We start from the raw sequence: 22,176 nt of genomic DNA on the forward strand, positions 1-22,176 counted from the left end.
CTAAGGTTAATTTATTATTCAAGAAAAATTATTTTTAATGAATTTAGTGTAGCCTAAATGTTCAGTGTTTATAAAGTCTGCAGTAATGTATGATAATGTCCTAGGCCTTCACATTCACTCACCACTCACTCACTGACTCACCCAGAGCAACTTGCAGTCCTGTAAGCTCCATTCGTGGCAAGTGCCATGATATAGGTAAACCAATTTTTATCTTGTATACAGTATTTGTACTGTACCTTTTCTATGTTTAGATATGTTTAGATACATAAGTACTTACCATTATGTTACAGTTGCCTACAGTATTCAGTACAGTAACATGCTGCTCAGGTTTGTAGCCTAGGAGTGACAGGCTATCCCATTATAGACTAGGTGTGTAGTAGACTATCACATCTCAGTTTGTGCAAGTGCACTCTATGATGGTCACACAACAACAAAATTATATGACAATGCAGTTCTCAGAGCGAAACCTTGCCTAAGAGATACATGACTATACTTTTAAACAAGGTAAAGAAAATACTGTGTGTAGAAAGGTCTTGCAGAAGGTTTGAACCACAGAAACTAAAGCAAGATCTGCTTCTATAAGGAGTCTATTAATGTAGTATATATAATGTATTTTAAAATATGCCAAAAGAGCTCAGTGCCTAGAGCTGAGGAAAAAGACAGTGAATTCGTAACATCCTATCTGGGTTATTTTTTTCTTATTATTTAAACCTGGTCTTTGCCTTGCCCTCTTTCTCACCTCTCAGGTCAGGAGTCTTGTGTATGGGACCTGGCAACCCTTTCACTGATACCTGGAATAGCATCTGAATGCTGAGGCCTCCAGGGGGAAAGGCAGCCCCTGACCAGTGCTGCAGACCTAGTACTCACCTTTTGTAATTTAAACGCCCAGATACCAACACTGCCTGACAGTTCAGCCTTAGCTTCACTATCCTTCCAACCTGAGTGTGCCTTCATCCAGTCCCCAAACTTAGAAAACAGTAAAGACCAGAAGAATGGGCTTTTGCTCATTCTGCTTAATCAAATTTTTAAAATGAAAAACATCTCATTTGCCTCTAGTTATGTAAAGAAGAAAGAAGCAGAGGGAGAGGAAAGCAGATTTTCCTCGGTCCATTTGTTCAACACAAAGATAGTCTTTTAGTACCAGCCTGTGTCATTCTCTTGGGAGTGGTAAAGAGGGGGTTTCAATCTGGGCACTTTTATTTGGAAAGATAATCTTTGACTTGCATTTCTAAAATACAATCTGGGCCAATAGGGACTGATTCATGTGGTCATTGAAACCAGGTTCCAGAAGAAAGAATTATAACAAAATGCTATAAACCGCTTAGCATGCCTCTAATTTGTAAATTTACCGGATATGCTTTCCTGTTCCAAAAAAGGAAAATTAAATATTATTTCAGTTTTTCTGTGGCCCCTTGATAACCCTCTAAAATCTCTAAAGCTAGCCTTGAGATGGTCTGGGCAGAGAGATTTGTAGAAGTTGGGAATGAGAGCTCTATAGTACCTGGTTTCTGGGGATAGAGGGTGGGTGGTGTCTGGCTTTGGTTCTTTGGAAAACCCTTCAGTTTACCCTGTGGGGACCAGGGCTCCCCATCAAGCCGGACCTCATGCTTCTAGTGTGTCTGATTAACGTAGCTGAGCAAAACCTGTTTTACAGTTTGTAGCAAGAGACGTTTGTAATTGCCTGGTGGATTTAACAGAGATACAGCCGTCCTATTTTAGGCCACTTTTGCCCTATTTCTGGATGTGGAGTCACAATTTTCATGAATAATACTAAACCTCTGCATGAAGCCTGCTATTCATGATTAGTATTGAACTTGTCATACATAAAAAGGCCTGTGACATGATCAGATTCCTGGAAAGTTCATATCTGAATATAACAGACCCAGCAGGAGCCAGGGGGAATGAATGTTTAGGGACAAAGCAGAATCTGGCTGAATGGTGGGCCATTGTGTGGAAACCAGATCTCTGCCCCTTGGTGTGTTATGTGTAGAGCTACAACAAGCAGGAGGCAGACCTGAAGTACAACTCAAATGGGAGCAGAGGGAAATCTGAACTGCTCTTGACCTGCAGAGCATGGATCAGAACTTACTGTTAAAAGAACAACTCGGAGGTAATTGGATTTGCCCCTGAAACTGCTTCTGCCAGAATGTTTCTCAGAAACCCCAAGTTCTTATTGCAGCCAGGAGAAATGCAGACTTCAAAAGCAAATTCCAACGTCGTCGGGTTTAACATGTCTCTAGATCCCACGCTTTAGATCTCTAAGGCCTGTTGGTTTGACTATTGAGAGCTATTTTTTGTTTGCTGAAAAACATTCCCCCAATTTCTACAAACCCAGCTATAAAAATTCATCTTTGAAATAGGGACATTTGAATACAGACTGAGTATTAGATTATATTAAGGAATTACTGTCAATTTTATTAGCTACAATAATGGCATGGTGGTTAAGTCCTTTAAAATTACAGATACTGAAATATTTGTGGTTGAAATGACATAATATTTGGGATTTGTTTTAAAACAATCCAGCCCTCCAAACAGTGACTAGGTAGGGGTGAGGAAATAGATGAAACAAGAATGGTTTTAAAAAAAGTGGATTATTTGTTGATGCTGGGTGATGGGTTCATTATTCTTTCCCACTTTTGTGTATGTTCGAAACTTTGAATAATAAAAAAAAATTTAAAATTATTTTTATAATATTTTAAATATGAAGAGTAAATAAACACAGCATTCTGAGTATCTAGATTCAAATATGTAACATGATTAACCTAAATTGTAATTTTTTTTTTTTTTTTTTTGAGACAGAGTCTTGCCCTGTCACACATGTTGGAGTGCAGTGGCGAAATTTTGGCTTATTGCAGCCTCTACTCTAGGCTCAAACGGTCCTTCCCACCTCAGCCTCCTGAGTAGCTGGGCCTACAGGCACATGCCATCACACCTGGATAATTTTTGTATTTTTTGTAGAGACAGGGTTTTGCCATGTTCCCCTAGCCGGTCTCATACTCCTAGGCTCAGCAATCCTCCTGCCTTGGCCTCCCAAATTGCTGGGATTGCAGGCATAAGCCACCACACCCAGCCAATTGTAATAATTTTACACATAGCCCACAGGTATCTGATGTCATTGTTAAAGTTAGTTATTAAAGTTTTAGTTATTAAACTTGCTAAAACTATTAGTTATTTAAAGTTATTAAAACTATTAGTTATTGAGGTTAAAGTTAGTAAATAAAGTTTAAAATCACAAGAACTTGGCTGGGCGCAGTGGCTCACGCCTGTAATCCCAGCACTTTGGGAGGCCAAGGTGGGCGGATCACCTGAGGTCAGGAGTTCAAGACCAGCCTGGCCAATATCTCTACTAAAAATACAAAAATAAACTGGGCGTGGTGGTGCACATCTGTAGTCCCACCTATTCGGGAGGCTGAGGTAGGAGAATCACTTGAACCTGGGAGGCAGCGGTTGCAGTGAGCTGAGATGGCGCCATTGCACTACAGCCTGGGTGACAGAGCAAGACTCTATTTCAAAAAAATAAATAAAATCACAAGAACTTAGACATATTTAGAAGTTATTAGTTGTGTCAAATGACATTTCTTAAGCTCTGACCATCTGTCAGACCTTGTACAAAACGGGGGACACAAGGATAGTATGTTCTGCAGCCTGTGGGGAATCCTCAGTCTGGGACAGAAGACAGACAAATGAACAGATAAGCATATGCGAAATACTCTATAATAAGTGAGGCGAGCAAAAGGTTCGGAGCACCCAGGAGGGCCATCTGTCTGGCATGGTAGGGAGGCAGGGGCTATTGTCTGTTGAAGAGGGCTTCTGGAAAGAGTGGGGTCTTGTTTAGGGCTTCTCTACTTTAAAGTACATCCAGTCACCTGGGATCTTATTAAAATACAGATTCTTATCAGTAGGTCTAGAACAGGCCTGTTACATTTTTAACAAGGTTCTGGGATGCCAGAGCTGCAGGACTACACTTTAAGTAGCAAGGTTCTAGATGTTAGGGCTGGGCGGGGTGGGGTAGTAAGGGCATTGGAGGCAAAGGGAACAGTTTGTGCCCCTGCATGTGCATGAGCATGCGCGCGCGCGCACACACACACACACACACACACACACACACACACACACACACTCTGATGAATTCCAAGCAAGTTGATGTTGCTGAAACATAAATTTTAAGAAGAAAGGGGCAGGAGATGAGGTCTGAGAAGTACACAGGGCTAGATGATGTCAGGTCTTATGGTCTGGGTATGAAGCCTGGACCTGATCCAGGAAGATGATGATGAAGCTGAGGTGAGGGCTGAGTGTCTGAAGGAGGCATTTCTCCATAGTTCGTTAAGCCTCTATATTAGGGATTTGGGTCAAGATTTCCCACTTTTAACCTATGAGAAGTTCTCTAGTGATTGTATCATTCACACACATCAGCCCTAAGAGGATGCCAGCAGTCGCACTTCTGCAATACGTGTGGAACCTTAGGTCCATCTCAGCTGGTGACCTCACCAGCTCAGGTTTCTTTTAACTAAATAATACCTGGACTTGTTAAAAATAGATTTAAAATAGATTTCAGATGTTAGTATTTGCCTTACAAAAGTCAGCCCAAAAAATAGGATGTGAAAGCTTCCCATTATCCCTGATAAGAGTTTTTAAAACTGTGTTTAGAGTATGTGTAAAAAGCCAAGGGCGCTGTGGCAGTGGTGGTCAAGGCAGTTTCTCAGTTATAGAAAATGTTTTGTTTCTGTCAGCACTTTCTGTGTTTTAATGTCAGCACTGCTTTCTAGTATGTTTCAGCTATTGCTGAGTACCTACTATGTACAAAAAGCACTTATATTCACATTATCTTTTTTTTTTTTTTTCTTTTTGAGACAGAGTCTCACTCTGTCACCCAGGCTGGAGTGCAGTGGTGTGATCTTGGCTCACTGCAAGCTCCGCCTCCCGGGTTCACGCCATTCTCCTGCCTCAGCCTTCTGAGTAGCTGGGACTCTAGGCGCCCGCCATCACGCCCAGCTAATTTTTTTTTTTTTGTATTTTTAATAGAGACGGGGTTTCACCTTGTTAGCCAGGATGGTCTCAATCTCCTGACCTCGTGATCCGCCCGCCTCGGCCTCCCAACACATTATCTTATTTAACGTTTTCAACAATCCTATGAAGCAGGTGGCATGTCTACTCTCCCGCCTCCATTTCTCAGATAAGAAAATTGAGCCTAGATAGTTAAATGATTTGATGAGGATTACAGTCTGAGTCAAACAGGATTTTTGACCAGGACTCCTGATAGCAAGACCAGTGCCTTTTCCTTCTAGCACTTGAGAACAGTCCCATTTCCTTTATTTCCTTGAAAACAGGGGCTCTGGGATGGATTCCGGCTACTGTTGAGGTCATTCTTCAGAATTTTCTTTGTGAATTGTTTGGGAATTAAAGTTTGAAATTCTGATAGTATGGTGAATTATTAAGATTGCTTTTGTGACATTGTGGAAACCAAAGGATTAACTCAGTGGCGACAGAGGGTCTGCAGTTCATGCTGTTAGCTCTAAGTCATTTTCTTTTCTTCTTTGGCTTTGGGAAATCCTAAGCCCCAGGAGTAAAGCAGGCTGAGATGGGATCTGGGAAGCATTTGCTGCCCAACAGAGCCACTCTGCAGTATGCTGGGCTATCTCTGTGGGTGTCCCCAGACCAGCTGTTCTCAGCTAGGAAAGGGCTCCCCTGGGGTTGGACCCACTGCACAAAACAGCTCGTCAGCAGCTTTGTCTGGGCCTTAGGTTCTCCCCCAATACCATGTCTTCACTGCTGTGGGCTGAAATTCACCTTCTCTGAAATGACACATCCCTGTGTACCATTTATACTTTTTTTTTTTTTTTTTTTGAGACAGAGTTTTGCTCTTGTTGCCCAGGCTGGAGTGCAGTGGCATGATCTCAGCTCACTGCAACCTCTGCCTTCTGGTTTCAAGAGATTCTCCTGCCTCAGCCTCCCAAGTAGCTGGATTACAGGTGCCCACAACCATGCCCAGCTAATTTTTGTATTTTTAGTAGAGACGGGGTTCACCATGTTGGCCAGGCTGGTCTCAAACTCCTGACCTTGTGATTTGCCTGCCTCGGCTTCCCAAAGTGCTGGGATTACAGGCATGAGCCACCACACTTGGCTGTGTACCACTTATACTTTACAGCTAAAGTGAAAATTCCAACTTTTGTTGATAGCCAAAGCAATATTGAAATGAACATTAATAGGCCAGGTGAGGTGGCTCATGCTTATAATCCCAGCACTTTGGGAGACCAAGGTGGGAGGATCGCTAGAGCCAAGGAGTTCAAGACTAGCCTGGGCGACATAGGGAGACCCTGTCTTTACAGAAAACTTAAAAATTCACCAGGTATGGTAGCATGTGCCTATGGTCCCAGCTACTCAGGAGGATTGCTTGAGCTCAGGAGGTTGAGGTTGAGCTCGCATCACAGGCACCCTTGTTTTACTTGATTGTACTTTTATTTGTGGAAGAGTGCTGATGGAATTTATGGAGGCTTTACCTCTTCAAGCCTCTCCTTGGTAGCCACTGAAAAGAGCCATATATTTCAACAATCTTCCCCACACCTAGCACAGTGGAGACTGTAAAAGTGCTTGCTAAGTATTCTTTCTTGGCTGGGTGTGGTGGCTCATGCCTGTAATCCCAACACTTTGGGAGGCCAAGATGGGCAGATCGCTTGAGCCCACGAGTTCGACACCAGCCTGGGCAATGTGGTGAAACCCTATCTCTACCAAAAATACAAAAATTAGCCAGGTGTGATGGGCATGTAGCCTGTAGTCCAGCTACTTGGGAGGCTAAGGCAGGAGAATCGCTTGAACCCAGGAGGCGGAGGTGGCGGTAAGCCTAGATTGCGCCATTGCACTTTAGTCTGGGCGATGAGAGTGAAACCCTGTCTCAAAAGACAAAATTCTTTCTTGATGCCATGAAGTCTTATCTCTTCCTCTCTTCTCATAAGAGACAACACCAGCTGGTGGAAAGATGGAAAGAATGTGGACATCTGAGTCACACCCAGTTAGGTTTGAATCATTATCTGCTTAATAGCTTTAGGCACAATGACTCTCAGTTGTGCCTGGGTTTCCCCATTGGTGCCTTCCAGGGTTTTTTTTTGAAGACTAAATGAATAAAATGCACGCTGCCCTAAGTCCTAGCACATATCAGGTAGACATGAAAGTACCAACAGGTATTGTGATGGTATGCTCTCCCCAGGGAATGGACTACCATTAGTATGTCCCTGTCATCTAATTCCTAGAATATGTTATTCATAACCTGCGTTTTATTTCTGCCCATCTCTTTTTTATCTAACTGACCATGGGTCTTAGTACCAGGCATCAGCTGCTGCAGCGGCTGTTCCCTGTGGCCTGTTGCAGCACTGAACTCGGTGGACACAAGAGGCCCCACGTCTGTTTGTTGTTTGTTTGTGACAGGGTCTTGCTCTGTTGCCCAGGCTGGAGCGCAGTGGCACGATCATGGATCACTGCAGCCTTGACCTCCCAGACTCAAGCGATCCTCCCACCTCAGTGTCCCAAGTAGCTGGGACAACAGGCGCACACTACTATGCCTGGCAAATATTTTTACTTTTTGTAGAGATGGAGTCTTGCTATGTTGCCCAGGCTGGTCTCAAACTCCTGGGCTCAAGCAATCCTCCCACCTCGGCCTCCCAAAGTACTAGGATTCCAGGTGTGAGCCACTCTGCCTGGCTCCCATGTTTGTTCCTACAATGAGGTTTTATGTACTCAATTATTTTTTGTACTCAATTATTTTTTGGTTTTTGCCAGTGGGTATTATTTAATTTTCCGTTAAAAAAATACAGACTTTCTGAACCAAATGGATATCAGTTCAGTCACAGATGCAAATGTTCTAAAGCACAGTTGTGTAAAGCACACTAGGGACTTAAAAAGGAAAACTCATTCAAATTGATAGGGATGACTTTACTGAAAATCTTTATACCAGCACTTGCCTATAAGGAAGAAATAGCCCCTCAATCTTATGATGTAATTGGGAATCTGAGTTATAAACCTAAGAGAAAATTGCAGACCAGCACACCAATCATATAAATAAGTGTTGAATTATGAGGTAGAGTGTTGTGAGTTTCTGAAGACGAGGACTCAGTAAAGATTGTGGAAATTGGAAGAAAGGTGGCTGGTGGCTGAATGGGTCAGGGAACAGCAGGACAGAGGCTTGGAGGAAGCACAGAATTGATGTGTGTGTGGGTTGGGATCCAGGCTTCCTGAGTAGAGGAGTGGACAAAAAGGAACCAGGTCAGACCTGGAAAGCAAGAGTTAATTAGATGGGACTGATATGCTGAAAGCCCTAGTTTAGGAAGAGAAGCAAGTCCAGTGTCATTTACAGGACGGATCAAAGGAAGAAAGTTTGGGGAAGAGAGGATGGATGTAGATTTCTAAACTCAAGGGATAAGGGCCTGGGCTATCATGGCAGCAGTGAGACAAGACAGGAAGGATTAAGTCCAAGATGCACTTAGGAAGAAGACAGAACTTGTTGACAAGTGGAATATGTAAGGGATAAAACAGCAGGAAGAGGTTCCTTGCCTGGGATATTTGTGGTGTCCCTGAAAAAAAAAGTCCAAGTCAACAAACGAGCTTTTCTTCCCAGGGACACAGCAGTTATCATTCCTCTTGAACTTGGACTGACCTTTTACCAAGTAATGTGTACTAGTTGTTTATTGCTGTGTAATGAGCCATCCCCAGCCGCAGTGACTTAAGCACCAACAGTTTATCATTTCTCCCAGTTCTCTGGGTCGACTGAGTTTCAGCTGAGTGGTTCTTCTGCTGCTGTCACCTGGGCTTAGTGAGGTGCCTGCATTCAACTGGGAGCTCTGCTGGCATTCAAGGTGGCTTCAGACCTCTATCCAGTGACTTCTCTCAACAGCAGGGTATTCAGACTTCTTATACGGTGGCTGGCTTCCAAGAGAGAAGCAGCAGAAGCTGCCATTCCTCTTAAGGCATGAACTCAGAAGAAGTCCACCACATTCTATGGATCAAAGCAAGTGGCAAGGCCCGATTTAAGAAGTGGGGAAATCTATTAAAGTGGGAGCAACACACATGTACAGGGAGGGGAGAAATTACTAGAGCCTCTTTTGACTCTTTATCACATTAACTCACCAGAAACTAAGTTTCAGAGAAGGAACTCCCACCAGGAGGGAACTACTGCTGTGATAGATCCTGGCCTTATGGGATCAGGATTTTTAGGAACTCTTACTACCTCCCCCTAAGGGCAGAATTCCACAGAGGAAGAAAAAGCTGTGCTTATTTATTTGGGGGTGTTGCTGTAAGACTCGGGGGCACAATTAAGACTGTTGGAAGAATCAGAGTGACTGAAAAGGAAGTTTATGTTTAGAAATAAAGTTACAGAGGTAGTGTGGGGCCATATCATGAGAAGGGGTTGGACCAAGATGGCAGCTGTCAGATTTGGAATGGAAGTTGCAGATGAACAGCACAGGGTGCAGTGAGCTTACGGTCACGGGTCTGAGGGTGTGGATGAATCCACACTTAACCTGTTGATGCTCTGAAAGAAGTAGGATACCAGCTGCAGCGTCTCAGATGTACATAGTTTTTCTTTCCATGGAGGGGAGAAATCAGCTACTGAGGCACCAGTGTGGGGTCCTTGAGGCAGAAGATAGTATTGACACAGAGTTAAATGACATTTAAAATCAGCAGAGAAGCACTTTGGGAGGCTGAGGCAGGAGGATCACTGGAGGCCACAAGTTTGAGACAAGCCTGGGCAACATAGTGAGACCCCATCTCTACAAGATACACAAATAATTAGCCAGCCATGGTACTACACACTGGTAGTCCCAGCTACTCGGGAGGCTGAGATAGGAAGATCACTTGAGCTCAGGAGTTCAAGACTGCAGTGAGTATGATTGTATCACTGCACTCCAGCCTGGGCAACAGAGTGAGACCCTGTCTCTATTAAAAAAAAAAAAAATTAGCAGAGGAGTTACGTCATTTCTGAAGAAGCAGATTTTACTTAGGAAAAAAAAAAAAAGGGAGCTCTGCAGAGCCTTGGAAAGAGTTTTTTAGTTTTTTAAGACATAGGACAAGAACTTAGCGTCTGGTTTCTTAAAGCAAATATCCCAGATCTGGTCAGAGCAGTGGAATAGAAAACATAATAATAGTCAGGGCTGCTTCTTAGTGAATTACCAGCTGAAGATTTAGATTCAAACTGAGCCTTTACTATGATGGCCGTGCCTTCTGTCTTCGATAATGATTTGGTTACCAGGACTAGAACTCATTCAAGCTAACTTGAGCAAAAGAAATCTATTTGAAGACCATTGGGATGTATCACAGAACCCAAACCCTGTATCCCAAGAAACTAGAAAGAAAGCAGGGACTTTCACTATCTGTCTCTGTGGCCACTTCATCTCCCTTCTCTGCCTCTCTCTCAGCTTGTTATCCATCCTTCTTCCTCTTCGTAGACCAGCAGAATTGGCTCATTCATCCACTCACATGGCTCAAACTTGAGTTTGGTTGCCTCAACTCCTACTTGACAAATCCCTACAATTTCAGTGCTTGCATTCACTGAGCGGATCCCAATTCCAGCTTCCTAAGAAAGAGAATCTGGTGGCCCCCGTGTGAGGCAGCTGTGGCCAGAGGATGGAGCCCTTTGTCTTGTCCCCAACCAGCAGTAGTTATGGGAGCAGATACTCTGAGAAGGTGCTGTGGGTAATAGGTGGTTCTCAAAGAACAGCTGTCAGCCATGGAGGCCCCCATGGAGGTGTGCGCAGTACCTTCACAAAGAAGCCACAGTTATATTCAAATGTAACAATGTTTAGTGGGCCTGCCTGATTGCTTCCCAGTTGTTTCTTATGATAGTAAAATAACGATAGTTCCTGGGTTAATGTGAATGGAGGACCTTCTCTCTTTAACTCCTCCAAAATTTTTATCTTCAACATCTGAATATTTGTAATTAATTTTCACAAGTTTTGAAGCCTCAGCTAAGATAAACAAGGGGTCCATTTGTATGTTAAGATAATTTTTTAAAAATTGAAAGTGATGAAGCCTCTTTGGTAAGAGGAAAAATGCATGACCAAGCCACAAGGATTTCAAAGTAAGCTTGAAATGAAAAAGGAATTTGAAGACAAATATCCTTTTTCAAATTGGCTTTTCCTCCCTGCTTCTGGGAAGCGCTAAGGGTGGGACATGATCTAGAAATCCACTCAGTTGAGTAGTAATGCTTTTGAAGCAATATGACGTGTCTTCTCCGACTAGACTTCGAGCCACACTTTCCAGGACAAGTCAGAGGGCAGTGGCCCCCTCAGAGGCTGACTGGGACCGCAGAGACTTCCCTCGTGGTGAACAGAGTGTTGAGGGACTAATGTGTTTGAGAATTCAGTCTTGAATCTCAGGTCTCAGGGAGTCACTTTCATTTAGTTGCCCAGACTGGTCCTATAAGAAAAGGGGTCAGAGACATGAAAAACAAAAACAAAAACCCATGGAATGGGAGTCTGCAACCCTGGAGCTTACCCCAACTCTCCAGTTCTGCCTTGTGTGTGCCCACACAAGGCCTTTAACCTTGTTAGACTGGTTTCTTCTTTGTCCAATAGGAATAATATCATCTGTCCTGCCTCCCTGAAAGGGCTAGAGCTTCCTGTGAGCTGACTTATGTGAAAATGCGCTGTATGCTATACAGATGTAAGAGATTAATATTTTAATATCCGGAATCAAACCGTTTTCTGAGGTGGCTGCCTTTGATTTTTGTCTTTTAAATCAGCCTATTTTATTTTTCTATTATTCAGCAAGTTGTTCTTGTTTGTGTGGTGAATGATGAAAGCCTTATTGTATATAATGATGATAAACACTATTTATTCAGCACATTCTATTCTGCTAGGCCTTGTGGTATTTACTTTATTTACACTATCTCATTTTATTTCTCACAAGAACCCTTTGAGGTCCGTATTGATTCTCATTCCGCTGTTGATGAAACTTTGCTGAGAAGGGCTGTGATGGAGAGGCCAGAATTTACCCTAGGGTTTGTCTCACTGTAAAAGGCCACCTGCTCCTGGACACATGGTGGTGGCACCAGTGCCCTTCAGAACATTATCAAGTCCTAGGAAGGGAGCAAGCAAAACCCACTCCTGAGCCACGATGTGGATGGCAGAAAGTGAGGAGCATAATGGCCCTCCCTCTTTTAGAAGCTGCATGTTCTATTTTTCATACGGTTCTTATAAACTCCACACTTTTGTTCTAAGCCTAGGAAGAGCAAATTAAGACGAGGTTAAGCAAAGACTGCAGGCATTGACAGTAATAAGAAGTAGATGCCCACAAAGACCCCTTTCAGTTCTAATGTTCTGAGGTTGCAGCAGCCTTGACAGCAACTGTTTTAGACTGAATGTTTGTCCCCCCGCCCCCCCCCCCACCATTCTTATGTTGAAGCCCTAACCCTGCAATGTGATGGTATTTGGAGATGAGGCCCTTGGGGAGGTAATTAGGTTTAGATGAGGTCATGAGAGTGGGATTCCCATGATGGGATTAGTGTCCCCATAAGGAGAGGAAGAGGGCCGGGTGCAGTGGCTCACGCCTGTAATCCCTGTACTTTGGGAGGCTGAGGCAGGTGGATCATCTGAGGTCAGGAGTTCGAGACCAGCCTGGCCAACATGGTGAAACCCCGTCTCTACTAAAAATACAAAAAAATTAGCTAGGCATGGTGGCGGGCGCCTGTAACCCCAGCTACTCGGGAGGCTGAGGCAGGAGAATCACTTGAACCCAGTGGGTGGAGGTTGCAGTGAACCAAGATCACGCCATTGTACTCCAGCCTGTGCAACAAGAGTGAAACTCCGTGTCAAAAAAAAAAAAAAAAAAAAAAAAGGAGTGGAAGAGAAATCAGAGCTACATCTCCCTCTGCCGTGTGAGGACACAGCAAGAAGGTGTTGGTCTGAAAGCCAGGAAGAGGGCCCTCATCAGGAACTGAAACTGCCAGTACCTTGACCTTAGACTTCTCAGCCTCCAGAACCATGTCCGTTGTTTAAGCCACCAGCCTATGGTATTTTGTTATAGCAGTCTGTGTGGACTGAGACAGCAACCAAAAGACAAATTAACTATTAAAGTCAGATACTAGAACATAAAAAAGCACACCAGTCTGGGGCCATTTTGAAGTATATTTGATGACCTCAAGTTACCAAGAAATATTTAAAGTAGGCTAAATTTGTTAAATTTGTTTAAGAAAGATCTAATGCATGTTAGGTTTCATCCAAAATGATTAAGATAAAATGTTAAGTTTTAAAGTTAAGCTTTATGGAAAACTCAATTATCCAGAATGATGTTCCTACATAGCCAAAGAAGACAGTGAGAAGAAAGGAGTCAAAACCAACTGTTCCTAGCTTTAAGTGGATGTCGTTATGCAGGTTGAGTCTGCTTTCCACTTTCACTCTACCTTATTCATTCACTCTGCCCAAGAAGTACCTTTATCCACTCTAATGGCATTCGCAGCAACCTGGATGGGATTGGAGATTATATTCCAAGTGTGAAGGAACTCAGGAATGGAAAACCAAACATCGTATGTTCTCACTCATAAGTGGGAGCTAAGCTATGAAGATGCAAAGGCGTAAGAATGACACAATGGACTTTGAGGACTCAGGAGGAAAAGGTGGGAACGGGGTGAGGGATAAAAGACTACAAATTGAGTGCAGCGTATACTGCTCAGGTGATGGGTGCACCAAAAATCTCACAAATCAAACTAAAGAACTTACTCATGTAACCAAACACCACCTGTTCCCCAATAACCTATGGAAATAAAAAAAAAAAACAGAAGCACCATTATCCACTCATTCCATGATTTCAGTGGGTGACACAGGAAGTGCTTGTTCATTCAGCATATAGTCCTAGAGCACCTGCTTTGTGACTGGGACCACTCCAGGCCCTGGGAATACAGGGATGTGTGGAAGATACAGTCCTGCCCTTAAGTTGCTCACAGTTAATCAGGTAGAGAGACAAGTAAACAGGTGTTCAGAATCAAACTCAGCATAGACTGCTGTAGGACTACACAGCAGGGACACATAACCCTCTTTCTTGTGGGGGATAGGGTGGGGAGGATGGGAGGGCCATGGGGCTTCCCAGGGGAAATGATGTTCAGGCTGAAATCTTAAGAAGGGAATAATATTCTAAGCACAGGGAATAGCATGTGCAAAAACCTGGAGGCCAGAGAGCAAAGTCCAGTTGGGAAACTTGCAAATATACTACAATTTGGCCTCTGTATAGAATGTGAGCTGAAGGGTAGACAGGTCATGGTGGTGGGAGAGGGGAATGGGGAGCAGCACAGAGGGGAAGGGGGAGCAGCACAGGAGCAGCAGCAGTGTACCATGTGAGAAAGTTTGGACTTTATCCTGGGGAGCAACCAGAGAGTTTTGAGGGTTTGGGGAAGGGCTCCATTTACCTCACCAGCTGCTGCTGCTTTTCCCTTTCTCTGCTACCAGTCACGCTGACTTCTTGTAGTTCCTGCCAAGGCCACAATCTTTCTTGCTTCAGGCCTTTGCACTTCTGTCTGGAATGTACTGCAAAGATTATTCTGGTTGCAGTTTGCTAACTAGATTAGAGTAGGGTAAGCCTAGAAATGGAGATAGAATAGGAGTCTGATGCAGTGGTCTAAGTGAAAGGAGATGGTGACCCAAACTGGGGAAGTGGCAGCATGAACAGAGAGGCAAGGGCAGATGTATGTGATATTGTAGGAGGTAGAATTGACAGTGTCACAATTGGCAAGTGATTGCCTTTGGGGGCAAGTTTGATACCTTAGGCCACTGTTGTTCAAATGGGTTAGAAGGGCAGCAGGCTGTGGTCTGATTCCCAGTGATCTACCTCATGGTGTGTTTCAAGACCTCACTGTCCTATTGAAACATGAACCACCTGGATTTGCTCAACAAATTAATAAAGCTTAGAGGTTCCAGCTGTGTTAATGCAAGCCATGGCCATGTTTATGTCTAACCTTAACATTTATGATTATATGCCTTAGGCTTTCTGTAAACTAATACATAATAACATGCTTACTTGTAAGCATAATGGAATAAATGAGAGAAAAATCAGAGTAAATGACCAAGATGATCATCATCAAGTAGCTCTTATTAAGAACCATTAAATGTCTGGCTCAGGTTTCCACGCACAAGGTCCTTTAACAAACTCAGTTTATATCATATGCTCTTGACTAGAGAAGCTTGACTCACTGCAGTTGTTTAAACCCTAAAACCCAGACATTTCCAAGCCAGGCCCCTCCACCCCCAACACTGGACTCCTACTGCATAGAGCTTTTCTGTTTACATTTGCTACTATAGAGATTTAGTTTGTTTCCGAAGGATGCATTTTAACTTTTGTGTGGTGAGCCACATTTGTTATATTTGAACCATGTGTGACGCAAGGGAGAAAGGTAACCACTTGGCTTAGAGGGGGAAGGGTGAGTCTTTGGGTTAACAGAGGTACTTCCTGCCAATTTAAAATGAGCTGGTTAGATGGTGGAATACATTAAAATGTGTGTGTGTCTGTGTGTGTGTGTGTACATGCACACATACGCATGAATATATTTTTATATGCCCAAAAGACTAATGTGGATATAAAGCTTATTAAACTGGACCATGCTGTTTTCCAGTCTGAAACATAAAGGAAAAAAATGCTATTGGACCGGGCGCAGTGGCTCACGCCTGTAATCCCAGCACTTTGGGAGGCCAAGGCGGGCGGATCGCAAGGTCAGGAGATTGAGACCATCCTGGCTAACATGGTGAAACCCCGTCTGTACTAAAAATACAAAAAATTAGCCGGGCGTGGTGGCGGGCGCCTATAGTCCCAGCTGCTCGGGAGGCTGAGGCAGGAGAATGGTGGCTCCCGGGAGGCGGAGCTTGCAGTGAGCCAAGATGGCGCCACTGCACTCCAGCCTGGGCAACAGAGCGAGACTCCATCTCAAAAAAAAAAAAAAAAAAAAGCTATCTAAGAGTCTATATGCCTGTCACTTTGGAATTGTATAATACATAACTCTCAGCTGACCTAGAAATGCTTCTGAGACCAGGCCTCATTTGTGTTTTGTTATATCTTCAGTTATATAAACCATGAGGAACAAATGGAGAAAGGGAAAGGACTTCAACTGATAGTGGAGTGATTCATAAATCGATAACATAGATGGAAAACTAAGGTCCACAGAGATTCATTGTCCATGACCCATGATGAATTAATTTCTTTATTCAATAAAGCTATATTTAGTATTATAAGGTATATTATCTATTGCTGCCTAACAAATTACCTCAAAACTTGGTGGCTTAAAACAACACACATTCATTATCTCATGCATTCTGTGTGTCAGGAAATCTGGGGTATGACTTAGCAATATCCTGCTTCAAGGTGTCTCACAAAGCTGCAATCCAGGTGTCTACCAGAGCTGGAGTCTCATCTAAAGGCTCAACTGAGGAAAGATCTACTTTCAACCTCACGTAGTTGTTGGTAGGATTTAGTTAATTGTGGACCATTGGGTGAAATTCTTTTTCTTGTGGGATGTTGGCTGAAGTCCACCCTCAGTTCCTTACCACACAGCCTCTGACATGGCATATTGCTTCATTATTGCTTCACAGAAATATGCAAAGCGAGAAAACAATAGAGAGTCTGCAAGCAAGATGAAGTCATAATCTTTTGTAACCTAATCCCAGAAGTGACGTCCCATCAACTTTGCCACATTCTACTTGTCAAAAGCATGTCAGCAGTCCAGCTCACATTCAGAGGGAGGAGATTATACAAGGGCATGAATACCAGGAAGGGGGGATCTGTCTTAGGCAGTTTGGGCTGCTGTAACAAAATACCATAGAGTGGGTGGCTTAAACAACAGACATTTATTTCTCATAGTTCAAGGGGCTAGGAAGTCCAGGGTCAAGGTGCTGGCGACTCAGTGCCTGGTGAGGCCTCTCTTCCTAGTTTGCCGAGGGCTACCTTCTTGCTGCAGAGAGAGAGGGGGCTCTGGTCTCTTCCTCATATAAGGGCAGTGTTTCCATCATGGGGGCTCAGCCATCATAACCTCATCTAATCCTAATTACCTCCCAAAGGCCTCACCTCCAAATACCTTCATATTGGGAATTCAGGCTTCAATATATTAATTTTAGGGAGTAATAGGGGGAAAAAACCTTTTCCCATACATTCATACACTTCTCTTCTAACACCAGATATAGGGATTTGTCTCAAACCAGCCAATTTTCCAAGTTTCCAGACAACACCTGGGGGTCCTACAATTAAGTTATGGCACTACCTAACTCAGTCCCACAAGACTGCCCCCCACTTCAGATGCCAATTACAAGGAGTGGGTCCCAACTTGGCTACAAATTGGGGGTTCCCACAACCCTCTCCTCTGGTTTGCTAATTTGCTATAACAGCTTACAGAACTCAGGGAAACACTTACACTTACCAGTTTATTATAAAGGATATAGGTGTGGCTAAGCATGGTGGCTCACACCTGTAATCCCAGCACTTTGGGAGGCTGAGGCAGGAGGATCGCTTGAGCCTAGGAGTTCAAGACCAGCCTGAGCAACATAGTGAGACCCCATCTCAATTCAATAATTAAAAAAATAAAATTAAAAGGCTATAGGTGAACTGCAGATGAAGAGATATATAGGGTGAGGTCAGGAAGGATCCTGTACACAGGAGCTTCTGTTCTTGTGGAGTTTGCTATACCTGGCACAGATATTTATTCACCAACCCAGAAGCTCTCCAAATGGCATCTTTTAGGAATTTTAACAATGGCTTCATTACATAGGCATGATTGATTATTAACTCAATTTCTAGACTCTCTCCTCTCCCTGGAGGATGTGGGGGTGGGGGACTGAAAGTTCCAAGCTTTTAATCATGGCTTCATCTTTCTTGTGACCAGCCTCCATCCTGAAGCTATCCAGGAGCCTACCAAGAGTTGCCTGTTTAGAACAAAAGATGCTCTGGTCACCCAGAAAATTCCCAGAGAGTTGCTCTGTGCCAGGGCAGAGACCAAGTGTCACAGGGGTATGCAAACATTGAGTGCATAGCAGAATCATTGAGGTCCATCTTTGAAAGCTGTGTACCAGAGTTGGTACATATATTTAGCTTTCTTTGTTCTCAGCTACAGCTTTTTCTACTAGACCAAACCATCTGATGTGTGGCTGTGAAACACTAATATGCTCAGTGTGGTGGGCTGAAGAATGGCCCTCCAAAGATGTTCATGATATAATCCCTAGAATCTGTGAATACGTTACCTTAGATGGCATAGGAGATTTTGCAGATATGATGAAAGATTTTGTGATAGATTATCCAGGTGAGACCAATGTAATCACAGGGTCCGTAGAGAGGCAGGAGGATCTAAGTCAGGGAAGACGATGTGACAATGGAAACAGAGGGAGGAAGGAGAGGTGATGAAGGAAACAGAGGGAGGAAGGAGAGGTGATGAAGGAAACAGGGAGGAAGGAGAGGTGATGAAGGAAACAGGGAGGAGGGAGAGGTGATGAAGGAAACAGGGAGGAGGGAGAGGTGATGAAGGAAACAGGGAGGAAGGAGAGGTGATGAAGGAAACAGGGAGGAAGGAGAGGTGATGAAGGAAACAGGGAGGAAGGAGAGGTGATGAAGGAAACAGGGAGGAAGGAGAGGTGATGAAGGAAACAGGGAGGAAGGAGAGGTGATGAAGGAAACAGGGAGGAAGGAGAGGTGATGAAGGAAACGGAGGAGGGAGAGGTGATGAAGGAAACAGGGAGGAGGGAGAGGTGATGAAGGAAACGGAGGAGGGAGAGGTGATGATGGAAACAGGGAGGAAGGAGAGGTGATGAAGGAAACAGGGAGGAAGGAGAGGTGATGAAGGAAACAGGGAGGAAGGAGAGGTGATGAAGGAAACAGGGAGGAAGGAGAGGTGATGAAGGAAACAGGGAGGAGGGAGAGGTGATGAAGGAAACAGGGAGGAAGGAGAGGTGATGAAGGAAACAGGGAGGAGGGAGAGGTGATGAAGGAAACAGGGAGGAGGGAGAGGTGATGATGGAAACAGGGAGGAGGGAGAGGTGATGATGGAAACAGGGAGGAAGGAGAGGTGATGAAGGAAACAGAGGGAGGAGGGAGAGTTGATGATGGAAACAGGGAGGAAGGAGAGGTGATGAAGGAAATGGAGGAGGGAGAGGTGATGATGGAAACAGGGAGGAGGGAGAGGTGCTGACGGAAACAGAGGGTGAAATGGTGTGGCTGCAAGCCAAGGTATATGGGCAGCTGCTAGGAGGTTGAAAAGGCAAGGAATGGATTCTCCCCTTGAGCCTCTAGGAGGAACTTGGCTACACTAACACCTTGAGTTTAGAGCCATAAGCCCCACTTAGTACTCCTGACCTCCAGAACTGAAAGATAATAAATTTATGTTATTTAAAGCCACTAGGTTTGTGGTAATTTGTCCCAGCAGCAATAAGGAACTAATATATTCACCAAAAGTCCTTGAGGAAACCCACTTGTGGAATCTTTGAAGGAATTAGGAGCTTACTTAGAAGGTATAGGATAATGGGCTTCTGAGAGGGCTTTTCCTGCCCTCTGGTAACTCTGAAACATAATTTACATTATTGGAGTCTTTCTGTTTTTAGGAAATTGTTCCTAGTTTTCTTCAATACTAAATCCTATCAATATTAAACAGTTTTTAAAAAAAAAAAATGTATTCGGTTAGTTAAAGGTAGACCTAATCTCACATACTCTTCAAAATAAAACAAAAACATGGTTTTTAACAGAGGACACTAAAGCTTCCATTTTCAAAGCTGGTTGCTTGTTGTTTATTTGTACCTCAGGAGTGGAAATACTGGCTGAGATGAAAGTACCTGGCACAAATCGCTTTTCCTTCTTGGTGTTTCACAGCCAGATGTTGCGAAATTCTTTTGTTTTTCTTTTTTCTTTAGTGCCTGGAAACCTTGGCTGCTACAAGGATCATGGAAACCCACCTCCTCTAACTGGCACCAGTAAAACGTCCAACAAACTCACCATACAAACTTGCATCAGTTTTTGTCGGAGTCAGAGGTTCAAGGTGATGACTGTGGCTATGTAACTATAGAAAAATATAAAGATGTAAATGCATTTTGCTGAGATAACTTAAAAATAATGCTAAGTAAAATAAGCCAGACACAAAAGGCCACATATTGTATGATTCCACTTACATGAATTGTCTAGAATAGGCAAATCCATAAGGATAGAAAGCAGGTTAGTGGTTGCCAGAGGGTGGGAAGCGGGAGGAATTGGTACTAACTGCTAATCAACACAGAGTTTCTTTTCTGGGTTATGAATGTTCTGGAATTAGATGGCGGTGACTGCACAACACAGTGACTATACCAATAACCACTGAAATATACACTGAAACAGTGAATGTTATGTTATGTGAATTACATTTCAGTTTTTAAAAAACCTAAAATAACTAAACTTCTAGAAAAATAAACAGAAAATCCTAAAATATTGGGTTAGACAAAGATTTCTAAATTGGACACAAAAACAAATCATTTTAAAAAGTTGGTAAATTGAACTTATCAATATTAAAATATCTTCAAAAAATAGAGTTAAGAATATGAAAGGCAGACCACAGACTAGGAGAAAGTAGTTGTTAAATATATATCTGATAAAGGACTTGTATACAGAATATATAAAGAACACTTACAGCTCAACAATATGACAACTTGATTTTAAAAATCAGCAAAAAATTTGAAGAGACATTTTATCCCCCAAAAATACATAAATGGCCAATAAACACATGAAAAGATGCTCAGCATCACCAGTTGTCAGGGAAATACAAATTAAAACCACAATGAGATACCACTGCACACCACTTCAGGATGTCTGAAGTGAATACTGAAAATACTAAGAATTGATAAGGATGTGGAGCAACTGAACTCTCATAGACTGCTAGTAGGAATGTAAAATGCTACAGCTTCTTTGAAGAAAGATCTTAAAGTTTCTTTCAAAGTTAAATATGCACATACCTTAAAACTCAGCAATATCACGCCTGGATAGTTACCCAAGATAAATGAAAACCTGTGTTCACATCAAGACTTATACATGAATGTTCATAGCAGCATTATTCATAATAGCTCCAAACTGTAAATAATCTAAACGTCCATTAACTGATGAATGGAGAAACAAAGTACAGTATATCCATACTGTGGAATACCACTCAGCAATAAAAAGAAAAGACATATTAAGACCTACTGGCTGGGCACGGTGGCTCATGCCTATAATCCCAGCACTTTGGGAGGCCAAGGTGGGTGGATCACGAGGTCAGGAGTTGGAGACCAGCCTGACCAACACGGTGAAACCCCGTCTCTACTAAAAACACAAAAATTAGCCGGTCATGGTGGTGCGTGGCTGTAATCCCAGCTACTCAGGAGGCTGAGGCAGGAGAATCGCTTGAACACAGGAGGCAGAGGTTGCTGTAGTGAGCCGAGATCGCACCATTGCACTCCAGCCTGGGCAACAGGGCGAGAGTCTGTCTCAAAAAAAAAAAAAAAAAAAAAAGACATACTGTTATACACAACGTGGATGAATCTCCAAAACAGTAGGCTAGTTGAAAGAACTTAAACACAAGACTACATACTGAACTCAAAATGTATCCCAAATCTAACTGTAAAATGTAAAATTATAAAACTTCTAGAAGACGATATAAGAGAAAATCTTCATGACTTGAGTTTAGGCAAAAAGTTCTTACATGAGGCACCAAAAGCATTACCCATGATGAGAAAAAATTGGTACATTTTAATTTGGACTTCATAAAAATGTAAAGATCTTGCTCTGTGAAAGATATTTTTAACAGGATGAAAAGACAAGCTATAGCCTGGGAGAAAATATTTGCAAATCACATATGTGACAAAGGACTTGTATCCATAATGTGTAAAATTAAAAAAAAAAAAAAGCCAAACAACTCAATAGTTAAAAAAACCGAACAAAGCAATTTAAAAATGGGCAAAAGACCTGAACAGAAGATATACAGATGGCAAATAAGCACATGAAAAGAAGCCAAAGAAGATATACAGATGACAAATAAGCACATGATCCAAGGCAGGAGGATCACTTGAGGTCAGGAGTTCAAGACCAGCCTGGCCAACATGGCAAAACCCTGTCTCTACTAAAAATACAAAAATTAGCTGGGCGTGGTAGCACACATGTAGTCCCAGTTACTCGGGAAGCTGAGACAGGACAATTGCTTTCACCTGGGAGGTGGAGGTTGCGGTGAGCCAACATCATACC

The 22,176-nt window shown here is 43.0% G+C and overlaps 1 protein-coding gene across 7 annotated transcripts in view; it reads left to right on the forward strand.

The window, feature by feature from the left end:
• The window catches only part of KREMEN1 (kringle containing transmembrane protein 1), an 83,176-nt gene that overhangs the window by 28,487 nt on the left and 32,513 nt on the right, over positions 1–22,176 (forward strand). For 6 of the 7 annotated variants that reach the window (XM_055374099.2, XM_055374097.2, XM_019018743.4 and 3 more), the window contains exon 4: positions 19,848–19,972. The exons of the other annotated variant lie outside the window; for it this stretch is intronic. In XM_055374099.2, the coding sequence (XP_055230074.1) occupies positions 19,848–19,972 (125 nt within the window). The remainder of the gene's footprint in view (positions 1–19,847; positions 19,973–22,176) is intronic. 7 annotated transcript variants of the gene reach the window in all.

Source organism: Gorilla gorilla, chromosome 23 (assembly GCF_029281585.2).
Source record: "Gorilla gorilla gorilla isolate KB3781 chromosome 23, NHGRI_mGorGor1-v2.1_pri, whole genome shotgun sequence".
Lineage (NCBI taxonomy): Eukaryota > Metazoa > Chordata > Mammalia > Primates > Hominidae > Gorilla > Gorilla gorilla.